Source organism: Arvicola amphibius, chromosome 5 (assembly GCF_903992535.2).
Source record: "Arvicola amphibius chromosome 5, mArvAmp1.2, whole genome shotgun sequence".
Classification (NCBI taxonomy): domain Eukaryota; kingdom Metazoa; phylum Chordata; class Mammalia; order Rodentia; family Cricetidae; genus Arvicola; species Arvicola amphibius.
In genome coordinates, this window is record NC_052051.1 from 53,487,511 (window position 1) to 53,501,951 (window position 14,441).

Here is a 14,441-nt window from a genome sequence, read left to right on the forward strand (position 1 = left end):
TACTGTAACTGTGAGACAAAAGTCCAATGGGGAAAACACAAGAAAGGGAAAGTTTAAAAACTAATAATAATGGTGAAGGGCAGAATGCTTCCCTGGTGCCTGCAGGCTGTGTCCAGTGTGTGTGTTCACAGGGGTGCGATTGCACACGTGTGGTTTCCCCCTTTAAATCACCGCAGGTCAGTGCGGTGCTGCTTCATAACGTAGCGTTTGAAGGGTATGGTTTAATGTCATGGTGGTGTCAAACTCTGGCTGCAGGTTCTCCCCACAACGTTTTGTGCCTTGTGTTGTTTTGTTTGTTGTGAGACAGGGTCTTGTGAGGTAGCCCAGATTGGCCTGGAACTTGCTACTTAGTGATCTCTGATGCAGAATTGTCATTAGAACTTTAAGGAGCAAGTGGCAGGAGACAGAGTTAGAAACCCCAAGAAGAGGTGTCCTGTGGCTGTATCCACTCTTCTTGCCCAATAATACAAGATAATGTCACCACATCTGCTGCGTGGCCTTGACCTGCAGAGGACTGTGGGTGTAAGACACAGAGCCGAGTGGCGATTTTAGCTCATTTATAAATATAATTGTTTTGGATCTAACCATGTGAACTTGCCGTTTGTGTATGTCCAAAGTAGCTGACTGTCAGCTTTCACGTGGTTCAGTCCAATCCGTCTTCCTATGAGGAAAGTTAGTGTGCACATCAGTATGTGTCTCCCACTGTCACTCGTGTTCCTTTCTGTTTGTACTGCTGGTACGAACTCACAGCGTGAGGTGCAGTCAGACCCAGGAAGTGGAGAGCACTGCCCAAGCCTCTCACTTATAGAGTGGAGCCCTTGGACATCTGCTTTCCTGGCCTCTGTTCTCATTGCATTAATGCTCTTCTCATTTACTAAAAATGAGATATTGTATAATTTATATGATCAAAATATTTGCCTTAGCATTCGGTTGTTTAAAAAACTAACTTATCTGTTTTAATATGAATTGAAAAATTAATTTATGCTGAGCATGGCAACACATGTCTTCAATCCCAGCACTCTGGAGGCAGAGACAGGCAGATCTCTGAGTTTGAGCCCAGCCTGGTCTACATACTGACTTCGAAGACAGCAACGGCTATGTAGAAAGACCCAAAATGATAATAATAATTGATAATAATAATAAAGATCATGATACCTATTATGTAATTATATTAAAGAGGAAAATCATACCATTCTCATTAGATTCAGAAAAATTAGCAATTTAAACATAGATGCAAAATCCCTTACCCAAAAATATTGGTGTCTAAAAATAGCCATTCTGGCCAACATTGTCCAAATGGTGAAAAAGTACAAGCATTCTCTTTAGATTTGGAACAAGAGCCCACGGCCACATTGCGTTATGTTGTGGGCTCAGGAGCACTTTCAGCGGGTCTTGCTTTGGGTTGGAACAATCTGATTTTAAATGCATGTGTGGAAATGTGAGTCACAAACCTGTAGAAAGAAGTTGTCCTAAAGACAGCAAAGTTCGCTCTAAACAGGGAAGACAGAGTGGGAGCAGAGGAGCGATTGGACATGTGTGACCAGAGCGGTCCCCAGAGCATGGTGGTCTTCTCAGCCAGCAGCACCGTGAGAAATGAGCACACGTCTGGCAAAGTGGCACCGTGCTTTGAGTCATTTCCGGGAAAGACGTAAAACCTAAATGTCAGAACACATAAGAGCCTGAAAGAGGCTCTCGGAGCCACGACCTCAGGAGGAGGCTTGCTTCCCAAATGTCCCAGGCAGCAGAGAAGCAGTTACCAACACCAAGAGAACTGTTCGTCAGGATCCACAGAGGGAGGTGCTCCTGACTGGGCAAATCACAGCACACAGATGAGCGTCCAGGAGCACAGCAGGGGAAGAGCAGAGCTTAGGTCTGAGGAGAGAGGCCGCTAGAACCAATTCATGGATATTTCACTGAGAAGGAAGCACAAATGGCCACTAGCTAGTTTTATGTCAACTTGACACAAGCTAGCGTCATCTGAGAGGAGGGAACCTCATTTGAGAAATTCCCTCCATAAGATCAACTGTGGGCAAGCATGTAGGGCATATTATTAATTAGTGATTGATGGGGGAGGACCCAGCCCATTGTGGGTGAGACGAGGTCATTCTTGGGCGGTGGTCCTGGGTTCTATAAGAAAGTAGACTAAGCAAAGGAAGAGTCCGAGTGGGGGCCAGTGTCAGTGGTGCAGCAGAGACCAGGGGCCTCGAACCAGACCAGTGATTGTGATTCGCCTGCATGTGAAGCTGTATGGATAAAGGGTTCACTGCGTGACTCACGGTGTCACACTGCAGCTTCCATGAGATTTCCCCTTTCCCTTTTTTTTTTCTCCTTTTTTCTCTTAAAGTTTATTTTGTTTTATTTTGGGGCAGGGAGGGAGATGGGTAGGATCGGGAGGCATGATATGAAAGACATAAAGAATAAATAAAAAGAGAGTTAAAAAAAGAATTGGCCAGAGAATAATATACATTTTCAGTGCTTCATTTCTTAGTGTAAAGTTCAAAGTAGACAAAATCGAACCATATATTGTTGGGGTTGATTGTAGTTATAAAGCTGTGAACTAAAAGGTAGGAATTAGTTACCACAGAAGTCAGACATGGGTTGCTGCAGGGCACGCAGCGGGAAGGAATACAGCGGTAGCTTCCAAAGCACAATTGTCTATAATCAGGTGCCAGTTATGTGGTATTTCTAGTTTCAAAATATCTAATTTTTAAAAATATTAGCTTATTTTTATTCCATGTACATGAGTATTCTGCCTACATGTGTGTTTGTGCACCACCTGCATTCCTCGTGCTCACGAAGGCCAGAGAGGGCGTGAGATCCTCTAGAACTGGAGTTACAGATGTTTGTGCTCCAGAAGAGTGGCCCGTGTTCTAACCACCAAGCCATCACTGTGGCCCTTCTATAGCATTTCTTTTAACTCTGTGTGTGTGTGTGTGTGTTTCATGATCTTTTTGTACGGCAGTTTTGATGTATTTAGTGGTGAATTATGAAAGGTGATATTTGAGTGCAGATCTCCATCCTTGTTTAGTAGTTGGTATGTTTATTAAACCACGTTTGTGAACACATGTTAACTTGAACCCTTCTCAGCCCTGTCCCCCAGGAATGGGTTTAACTTCTCCTCTCTCAATCCTGCCCACAGGAATGGGGTTTTTCTCTCATCTGAACTAGAAGACTTTGAACTCCTCCTCCTGAGACTCAGCCGGATTGGGGGCGTAATGCAGGACATCCTCCCAGTGCAAAGCTACAGCCCCTCGGGAGGGAGGGACTTCCACTCCCACTTCATCCTCTACTGTGTAGAGCACAACCTGCAGCACCTTCTCTACATCTATCTTGACTACTACAGGTGAGCCCTGCGAGCCGGCTCCCATGCCCATGTCTTTCTTCCAAACTGCTTTGGAATTGTTGGGTGGGTGGGTGGGTGGGTGGGGGCTTGAGGCAGGGTCTCGAGAGCAGCCTGAACTCTTGGCCTTCCTGTTGTGCTGCCTGAGTGGTGGGATTACAAGTGTGCACCGTGTGCCTACATGAACTGCTGTGGTTTTGTTTGTTTTTAAGACAGGGTCTCACCATGTAGCCCTGAAACTCCCTGTGTAGATCAAGTTGGCCACAACGTCACAGAGGCCTGCCTTTACCTCCTAAATTGTGGGGTCAAAGGCAGCAGCTGTCACATTTGGCTCCTGAACTGCTTTGAGAAAACACTAAGTGTTGAGAAACTGGTCCTTTTGAAATAGTTTCTTCCACTCCAGCACTTGGCACATCTGTTATCTCAGGATTATATTCAACTAAAGACGTGTGTGTTTGTTGACAGTGAGTCTAACATCGTATTAGCCTTTCAGATCACTTGAGATCAGAATGAAGTGGTGTGTCTGGGACGTCAGTGAGTGGCAAAGCCCTTGCGTATCGTGTGCAAGGCCATGGAGTCAGTCACCAGCGGAAAAGTTATAGAATGAAAAGCATGTTTGTTTAAAAGCTTAAAAGGAGAGATCTTAGCAGAAAGATAGACTTCAGTAGCAATTCTTGATGCTCTTCAGAGAATTCTAAAAAGAAACCTTAAATTTCATAGCCACTGTAAAATGGATTTAAAAATGTAGGTTTATATAGATAAATTTACATAAATCAGCATATGTTCATTTAAAACCAACTGTAGAATCTTGTCTGTGGCCATTGCTAATTGTAATTGGATCAGTATTAGCAGAATTAGATGTAGTCTTTGATATACATATATATATATATATATATATATACACACACACATATATACATATTCATAGTGTGTGTGTGCGTGCGTGCGTATACATGTGGATGGGTGTGTGCACGTGCACATGTGGGCACATGTGGAGGCCAGGTCTTGATACCTACCGAGTGATGTCCTCAGTCACTGTCCACCTACTTTTTCAGGTACAGTCGTTTATTGGACCTCAGACTTGCTGGTGGGCTAGACAGAGCTGAGGCTTCGGATTGCTGAGTGACTTAGATTTTTGTGTGTGGGCACTGGAGATCTGAATTCAGATTCTCATTATTGCATAGCAGACACTGTCTCTCAGTCAAATGCAGAGATTACCAATATGACTGGTCTCTCTAGCTAGCTTGCTCTGGGGATCTCCTGTCTCTGTCTTCTGAGGCTGTAATTATGTGGGCTTCTAGAAACAAACTCTGGTCATCACTCATGCTTGCACGGCGAGTGTATGTGTCTCCCTCTCTGTCTGTCTCTATCTCTCTATCTCTTTCTCTCTTCTCGTGTGTGTGTGTGTGTGTGTGTGTGTGTGTGTATGTGTGTGTGTGTGTGTGCGCTCGTTATAGGGAAGGAGAGGTGTTTATTTTCTCACTGTAGCTCAGAGTGGATTTGAACTTACAGCAATTCTCCTGCCTTAGCCTCCTGAGCACTGATATTACAGGTGCTAGAGTTGGGTTTTTTTGGTTTTTTTTTTTTGGTTTTGTTGTTGTTGTTTTTTGGCCGTGCTGGAATCCAGCCCAAGGTGTTCTGCTTGCCAGGCAAGGGCCCTGCATCTGAACTACAGACCCAACTAATTTTCAGGGGTTTTTGAGACAAGGTTTTGCTGTGTAGCCCAGGCTGGCCTGAAATGCGCACTGCTACCTTATACTCTACACCAAAATTGTTTTTCTAATGCTAGCTATCACCTGAGCAATTGTGCTCAGAACAGTCATGTCCCATGTGATAATCCCACACATTGTTTGTTTGTCTTTAAATATAGACTTAGTCCTGGAAATTGTCCTTTTTTGGAAAAGAAAGAACTGCATGAAGCTCACCCTTGGCTGGAATTTTTGGTTCAGTGTCGGCAAGTTTCCAGTAACTTAACAGGTATCATGTTCAGTATTAAATACACAAGTCTCTAGGTAAACTGTGAGTCTGCTGAATGGCATTTAACTTACAAACCTTTAAGTTAATCCTTTGACTGTAGTCAAATGTCTGACTGTGATCCAGGCTCACATTTTACTAATGAAATAGAAAACTAAAAAACATGGTTTTTGCCTGCCAAGAAAAGTCAGAATTGGAGCCGAGAGCTTATGCAGTTAAACTCCCATCACGTCTGCCTCGTGCTCCGCTCTCACGCCACCCACCCAGCACAGGCTCAGTTCCTGCTTATGTAGATTGACGCCCTTTCTCACAAAGAATTGATCTGCCTTCTAGAAACCTGCTAGGAGTCTTTCCCCTCCTCCCTCCCTCCCTCCCTCCTCCCTTCCCCCCTTCCCTTTCTCCCTCCTTCTTCCCTTCCCTTTCTCCCTCCCTCCTCCCTTCCCTTTCTCCCTCCTCCCTCCCTTCTATTCTTTTGCAGTGCTAGGGCCTCTCACATGGTCAGTCCGTAGGCCCCAGGCACATGTGTGGAGGTCAGAAGACAATTTTGTGAAGTCAGGTTCTCTCCTTCCACCTTTAGGTAGGTTCTAGGAACCTATTAATCTTTTAGTCTGGAGCTCCAAATGAAAGGAAAAGAAACTCATGTATGTGTGGGATTGTTGTGTCCTTGGAAGGGAACTGCTGAAACAACTGGTGGGGTTATGACCGGACAAGAAAAAAATCCCCTTTACCCCAAGCATTCTAGCTAGTAATGTTCTTTCCAAATTCCAGGGAAAGATACCGGACAAGCGAGTATACATCAAGCAATGTCAACAACCAGTCTTTTATGTAGTGTCCAGTTTTGTTGGGGTTACAGGTGGCAGTGCACACCTTTTAATCCTTACACATGGGAGGCAGAGGCCAGCAGATCTCTGTGAGTTCAAGGCCAGCTTGGTCTACATAGTGAGTTCCAGGCCATAGGGCTATATAGTGAGACCCTGTTTCAAATAAACAAACAAAGGAAGCCACCTACAACTCTCCACAAGGTCAAGCCCGCATAGACCCAGCCTGGGCTTACAGGAAGATGACTGCCCACAAGTGACCATCGGTAACATTGTCATGCTTCCTTCTGGTTTCTTTCTGCTTTCTTTCCTGACTACTCTCACATTCTCCATCTGGTTCCTGTGGCGCCTGCACTGTGCAGAAGTGTAGGAAACATCAGTACTTTGTAACTGCCTTTGTGTAATGAGTCTCTCCCTGCACCCTTAGAGACAGTGCTCATCTTAATGCTGGTGTAAGATGTCTCTTTGATAAATAGTCCCTCCACTAACTTACCAGTCTCTGTTTTGTGATGAGCTTGTCGTTACATTTTTCCCAATTATAAATAATTGTCTTGAATATATCTTAACGTAAAACCATTGCTTTTGTTTCAGATGAGCTCTGTAGCACATGCAGGCCCCTGCGTATAGAATTACCGAGTTGCAGGCTGTTGGCTGAAAGGGTTACTGTCGGGCCAGTTGCCGTTCAGTGAGGTCGGGCCTTTGCCTGGCACAGCCTATCCATGATGACCAACAGTCACCCTGGAGGACCGCTGATACGGTTTACCTGAGGCCTCCGAGTCCCTTGCTGCGAGGGAGCTATGTGCAGGGCATGTCTGTTTCTTTCTCTGTCGACCGAGTATTTCTTTGTCCAGAGGGCATTACTACTTTAGAATGTAGAATGTCACGTGTTAAAGTTTGACTCTGCTACCTTTATATTTTCTTTAACAGCTTTATTTTTATGAAGATGAATCTTTTGAGTTTGACACACACACACACGTCTTTTCGTTGTTTTTAAACTTAAGAAGTTGTTCTTACTGTGGGCAGAGTTAAAAATACCTTTCTCAGAATTATATCTCTCTTAATTTGGTAATTATCCCTTTTATTTTCAGATCCCAAACTGATCTTCCAGGCTAGCCTTGCAAATGCTCAAATTTTGATTCCCACCAATCAGGCCAGTGTGAGCAGTATGCTGTTGGAAGGACATACCCTCCTGGCCCTTGCTACGACCATGTATGCTCCTGGGGGTGTCAGCCAGGTACAGGAGGCACTCAGACTTACTGTGGTGAAATCGGGTTGATTTGAAACTTGGCATAGACAACTGGGATTGTCTAAACCTTAGCTGGTGGTAAAGCAAGACTGCTTCCAAGTGTCCTGTTAGATGGGTGAGTTCACGGTCCTGCGTCCTGAGCTGAAACAGAACTCAGGCATGGACAGAGATTCTTTATCCCTTTGGAGTGTTTTCTATGACTCCAGGACAGAATCACGACCAGGTTACTTCTGCAAGTCAATGCATTTTAGGTCTGTGGCTTGTGATGTATCTGTGCTGTTTACCCTTTTGACAGGTTTATTTGAAAGCATAATTTTTAGCTTTCGGGCTGGAGAGATGGCTCAGAGGTTAAGAGCATTGCCTGCTCTTCCAAAGGTCCTGAGTTCAATTCCCAGCAACCACATGGTGACTCAAAACCATCTGTAATGGGGTCTGGTGCCCTCTTCTGGCCTGCAGGCATACACACAGACAGAATATTGTATACAAAATAAATAAATAAATATTTAAAAAAAATTTTAGCTTTCCCTGTAAAGTCCTCTGGGGGACATGTGGATGTGCTCCTCTGCTCTTTGAACATACAGTGTGACAGGGCAGAGGGCGAGAATGCTGCTGGACATCTCCTCTCCAGTAGTTTCTTCCTGGTGGTAGTTACCCTTAGATTGCTGCTGTACTTGCATGGCTAAACTACTTGTGCCCACTTTTAGCCACCAGTCAGAGGATACAGGTCAAGAAAGGACTGTGAAATCATCTGATTGATGGTATTTATTTGTTTTTATTTTTGGTTTTTTGACACAGGGTCTTACTATGTAGCTCTGGCTGTCCTGGAACTCAACTGTGTAGACCAGGCCTCTGCCTCCCAGGTGCTGGGGTTAAAGGCGTACACTGCCATTGCGCAGCTCTTTTATTTGTGAGCAGGCTCACTCTCTAGGCCAGGTTGGCCTGTAATCCCCTGTGTGACCCAGGCTAGTCTTGAATTCTAAGTGATTTTTCTGCCTCAGCCTCCCAAATGCTGGATGATATGCAGGCACTACCATGTCCAGCAGTAATAGTTGTTAGATCTTTTAAGATATCAATGAGGAGCGGGGCAGTGGTGGCGCACGCCTTTAATCCCTGCACTCGGGAGGCAGAGGCAGGCGGATCTCTGTGAGTTCGAGGCCAACCTGGGCTACAAGAGCTAGTTCCGGGACAGTCTCCAAAAGCTACAGAAGAAACCCTGTCTCGAAAAAAAAAACCCAAAAAAAAAGATATCAATGAGGGGCTGGAGAGATGGCTCAGTGGTTAAGAGCACCGCCTGCTCTTCCAAAGGTCCTGAGTTCAAGTCCCAGCAACCACATGGTGGCTCACAACCATCTGTAATGAGATCTGGTGCCCTCCTCTGGCCTGCAGGCAGAGCACTGAGACTACTATATACATAATAAATAAAGAAATCTAAAAAAAAAAGATATTAATGAATGTTAAATAGAAATATTATAACACTGTAGTAAAGATGACTTTTTTCCCAAACAACATATAGTTTGAGGGCAGTAGATGTAGCTCTCTTCCTAATCCTGCAGGAATTGGAGGCTTGATGTTAAACATCTAGTCCAGCGTAATGAGTCATTCGGCCTGAGAATCGGATGACCGCTTTGCCAGTTTCACTGGGGGCCATCTCCTGGAGTGACTGTTTTCACATCTTAAAATATACATGCTAGACATCACTGCCATCTGGAATGTGTCTTCTTGCATAGGTCATTCAGAATGAAGAAAATGAGAACTGTTTGAAGAAAGTGGACCCTCAGCTACTGAAGATGGCTTTAACGCCTTACCCAAAGCTGAAAGCCGCCCTCTTCCCACAGGGCGCTGCTCCTAGTGTCCTGCCCTCTGATGTCACACTCTACCACCTCCTTCAGGTACTGTGTTTAGGGAGCTGGTTCTTGGATGTGTCAGCCAGGTCTCTGCCAGGAAACAGAAAACTCTACCTCCTGTAAACACTCGGGGTAAGGAATCGTGGCAAAGAAGGATGGAGCTCTGAGCCTACACCCAGAAGAATGACATGGAAACACATTATTTGCTTCTGTTTCAAAGGGATTTACAGACCCTCTGAGACCTATTCAGGCTCTGGAGTAGAAGTATCTTTTGCCCATATGTCAGTTCAACAGGCTTTCTTCTTTACATATATGCTCAGAGTATCTTCAGTCCAGTCTTTAGAGACGTGAAACCTGCCCTACTCTGATGTGAGGAATTCTTGGGGTGGACTAACTCTACTTGAAATTGTGGTTCACACCTATGCCAGAACTGTCTGTTTCTGGAATACCACGAGGTTAGCAGCTTGTGCTAGGGTGCAAGTCCTGCGCGCTTCTTTGAACACCCTCGAGATCATACAAGGAATGGGGCTGGGAGGTGGCTCAGAGGTTAAAAGCACTGGATACTCTTCCAGAGGAGCTGGGTTTGATTCCCAGCACCCACATGGCCACTCACAACCATCTGTAACTCTAATTCTGGGAATCCAATGCCCCCTGCTGGCCTCCACAGGTACTAGGCACACATACATGCTGGCAAAACACTCATACACAGAAATCCTTAGAAGAATTTCCTGGTGAAGGCAGCCTCGTGCTGGCTGCAGATTCTGGTGCAGGCGTGTCTGCCATGCACGCAGCACTGTGTGTAGCATTGGTGTAAACCAGACGCTTCAGTGACACAGCGCTTTATCCAGATTTGGTTCAGTGTAGTGATCCTCCTGTCTCAGTGTCTCAGGTGCTAGGATCAAAGGTGTACAGAATTCCAGCATTTGAATCAACTTCTAAAACAAACCATATCAAGTTATTCTTTGTTCTCTTCTTGACATACATAATTTTGTTTTGTTTTGTTTTGAAACAAGATCTCACACAGCCCTCAAACTCACTATGTAATCCTTCAACTCCTGATCCTCCCTCTCCTACCACCCAGGACCTGGGCTGGCAGGTGTGCACCACACCTGGCTATTCATTTGTTTATTTAAAGCAGCATCTTACTGTGCTGCTCAAGTGATCCGCTTGCCTCAGCCTCCTGAGTGCTATGACTGCAGTCTCATGTCACCATGCTCTTTGTATGTGTGCACTTTTCTGTTCATGTGGCTCTCCATGCGTGTGCAGATGCACACGTGTGCCCGTGTATGTAGAGATCAAAGACCAACCTTGGTTGTTGGTCCTTAGGGGCTGTCTTGTACTCTCTTCTATAATAGTGTGGGGAGGGGCCATGTTCAAAGAATTTTATGTTCAGAGAGATAGCATTAAACTGTATTCGGTTCTAGGGATCAAAGTCAGAGCCCCACGTGTGCTGGCAAAGATTCTACCAGAGTCCTATGAAGAGACTCCTTCTGGAGGGCTTTCTGTCGCTTTATTTGTTTTAGGGTCAATAAGCTTTTGAGTCTGATTAACTTTTCCTCTTTCTCAGTCTTTGCCGCCCTTTGATCCTAGCAGATTGTTCGGCTGGCAGTCTGCCAACACACTAGCAATCGGAGGTAAGACGTGGATTTCTTACTCTGAGAGCACACAGTCCTCATATGGGTCGGTCTGGAACTTGCTGTATAGTCCAGACTGACCGGAGATATCTGATCCTCCTGCCTCTACCTCCCTAATGCTGGGTTTCTCGAGTTTGCCCCCACATCTGACGGAGTGGTTCTGGGGATCAAATCCAGTCCTTATGCGTGTGAGGCAAGCTCTCTACCAACCGAGCTGCAGCCTCAGCTCAGAGAGCAAGGTGCTTACCGCTCTCACTTAGTGTGTGCCAAGCTCACACACACTGCTGTCCTGGGTTGGACGCAAGAATCTTTCTGAGTTCTGTGCCATTTTAGGAACTCACCTAATGTTTCTCTTGAGTTTGAGGTTAGTGTTTAATATCATGTATGATGCCTCTGTCTCGTAAGGGTTGATACACTTTGCTTTCTCCCCAGATACAGCCAGCCATCTCCCACATTTTTCCAGCCCTGACCTGGTGAGTAAATACGCTGTAGTGGAGCGTCTGAATTATGCGTATTATTTACATCATGGACGGCCATCATTTGCCTTTGGCACTTTCCTGGTCCAGGAGTTAATCAAGAGTAAGACTCCCAAACAACTGTAAGTGTTGAGAGCGTAATGTCCGCCGTTAGAAAAGCATATGTGTGTTTTACTGGTGCACTTTAACAAGCAGTGAAACTGATCGCCTGCACTGTGATTGTTTGCCTTTGTTTTGTTCTAAATGTTTGTATTCTTGGAAAATTTTCATGCAATGCATTTTGACCGTATTCATCCCCTTATATCCCAGGTGTCCCCACCTCCCTACTTACCCAACTTCATATTCTGTGTGTTCCCCCTGTCCCCTCTGTCCCCTTGAGCCCACTTTGTGTGAACTGAGCACAGCTGAGCCTGAAGCCTGCCTTGCGGATGGTCAGTGCACCAGGTGTCACCCCGCTGAGGAAGACGGGCTCTCCCTCCCCTCCCCCAGCACAGTCACATGCCAGCAGCTCCTCAGCTAGCATGGGACTCTGTGCCCACCTCCCCTGCTCCGAGCTGTTATTCTGTCTGGCTTAACTTATGTGGTCTTGTCACGCTGTCACAGTCTGTGAGCTCACATGTCCTCCGCCCCGCTCTGTCTGGAGAGCGCGGTTTTTTTGACGTCATCCACCACCTCTGGCTCCTATAATCTTTCGGTCCCCTTTCCACATAGATCCCTGAACCTTGAGGAAAGGGGGCTGAGCACTCTGGCGTCCCTTATCCTCTGCAAGTTAATCATCTGGGAGTCTGTGGTCATCACCATCGACTGCAAAGAGAAGCTTCTCTGACCAGGGCTGAGCTCAAGTTCAGCTTCAGACTCTGTCACTCCAAGCAGTCCCAGGTCACTGAGGTGACTAGGGCAACAGCGATTGTGTTCGGGTGGTGACTTTGTTTTTCCATTGTGCCTTTCTTTTGCATTTCAAGTTTTTGGCTTTATTGTTCATAATATTTGCTAATTGGAAAAGTAAAACAATAACTCTGAAAAGAGACCTGTTTTAAAGTCACGTGACAGCTGCTCGGGCACCAGCAGCTGCAGCAGAGGAATTCTATACAAGGTGCATTTTGTATGCACGAGCTGTCTTCTATGTTCTTCTTCATACAGAATTGGGGGAACTGTTTGATGTAATTGACAGCGAGATTTTTGTTTGTTTGTTTTATGATTAACACAAGGATGCATTTTAAACTTTGTTTTAGTAGTAGGTGATGTAGTAGTTTTAGTAGTCCTGGTGATGTAGTTCAGTAGTTCAGGAAGGAGGGCGTGAAAGACAGGAGGCCGGTCTCCAATTCTTCATATTAAAGGGTTGGCAATGTCTTGTATATCTTGCTAGAAAACTTTCTACGTATATAAAATGTACATCTGAGACCTTGGAGCTTGACTCTGTGGTTAAGAGCACTGGCCACTCTTCCAGAGGACCTGGGTTCAACCACCCACGTGGCAGTTGGCAACTGCCTGTAACTCCAGTTCCAGAGGATCTGATGCCCGTTTCTTCCATCCATGGACACTGAGCACACATGATGCACAGACACTCGTACATATAAAATAGAAATAAATCTCAAAAACTAAGGCAGTGTTGATGTTCTAGGTAGCTCGTGCTCATACCCATAGCGTGCTCAGAGCACAGGTCCAGCACTTTTGAAAGTTCTTCATGGCTGCTGGGTGAAGGTAGAAGCTACAGTGCTGAAGAGTTTGAATAGGGGCTCTAAGAGAATCTAAATCTGGGGTCAGCAATACAGCTCCGCAGGTGAAGGAACCTGCCACCAAGCCCAACAAGCTGAGTTTGAGCCCTAGGACATGTATGGCGGAGGAAGAGGGCTGGCTCCTGCAGTCCTCCGGCCCCCACACCACACCCAGGTGCGTGCGTGTTCCTCCGCCCTCCGCCTACGTGACCACATACGCTGATCTGGGGCTCCTGGTACCACAGCAGCCCACAGGCAGATTAGCCAGCTGACTCAGGCCTGTGTTCTAGCTGCTCAGCCATCTGTAGAAACAGCTTCGGAAAGCAGTTACCATTCTAGAAGAGTCAGGCATTGATTTGGGCCACATCTCACACAAACCAGTAACGCTGGTTTGTTAAGTCACAGCTGGCAGCATTATGGGCCGCACTGGCTCAAGGGGAGCAGGGTATTTTGTTTACCCTTAGAGCAGTGGTTCTCAGCCTGTGTGTTATAACCCCATTAACAAACCTCTGTCTCCAAAAATATTTACATTATGATTCACAACGGTAGCAAAATTACAGTTACAAAGTAAAATAATTTTATGGTTGGGGTCACCACAACATGAGGAACTGGATTAAGAGGTCTTAGCATTAGGAAGACTGAGCACCACACTGCTCTAGAGCAACATGTTGCTGACTGGCTAAATCCAGTTTGAGCAGTGCAACTAGGTGTCGTGGAGCATTTTGTTGTTTAAACTCAATGAGTACGGCAGGACCGCGTTTCCTGTGACCGTGTGGCAGTGTGCTGGGTACTGACGTCTTTTCAAGATCCGTTTTTACAGAGACATCTTCACAAGGATAGGCGTATTGTTTTGTGCTTCTGAGATTGTTTTCTGCATTGGTCATGGAAGCACAGCCACTGTTAATAGCACATCTCTGTGCTTTGTATGGAGGAGTCTTAGAACTTGATTTATCTGGGGTGTGGACCTCGGGGGCCACGTCGGCAAAAGGGACTTTGAACTCTGAATTGGCCCAACACGCTGCCGCAGTGCGACTCACGCTGGTCCCCATAGACTAGGGGCACGTTTTGTGAAACACTTGGCACTGAAGTGACAGCTTTGAGTGTCTGTGCTGACACAGACAAGAAGTGCTGTGTCCCTCACATCTTCCTGCAGCCTCTTCTCTACAAGATGATGCTTCTGGTGGCTTCTTATTCATTAGGAACCAGCCACAAAGCTAACTATCATTCTTACCGATAACCCATGTATAGTAGAGAAGAACTGAGACCTACTGCAGAGTTACTTTCCAAGGAATTAGGAGAGGAATTTATTTTCAGTGTGTACACTAAAACAGATCTGGAGAAACGAAAATGCCATTCTGCGAACTCTCTTATAAAACTTTTGCTGGAACTCAGAA

At 45.7% G+C, this 14,441-nt stretch overlaps 1 protein-coding gene across 1 annotated transcript in view; it reads left to right on the forward strand.

Moving 5' to 3' along the window:
- The window catches only part of Spg11 (SPG11 vesicle trafficking associated, spatacsin), a 68,199-nt gene that overhangs the window by 30,093 nt on the left and 23,665 nt on the right, over window positions 1-14,441 (forward strand). The window contains exons 16-21 of the mRNA XM_038330727.1: window positions 3,140-3,343; window positions 5,211-5,317; window positions 7,221-7,366; window positions 9,106-9,267; window positions 10,790-10,856; window positions 11,289-11,454. Coding sequence (XP_038186655.1) covers window positions 3,140-3,343; window positions 5,211-5,317; window positions 7,221-7,366; window positions 9,106-9,267; window positions 10,790-10,856; window positions 11,289-11,454 — 852 coding nt within the window. The remainder of the gene's footprint in view (window positions 1-3,139; window positions 3,344-5,210; window positions 5,318-7,220; window positions 7,367-9,105; window positions 9,268-10,789; window positions 10,857-11,288; window positions 11,455-14,441) is intronic.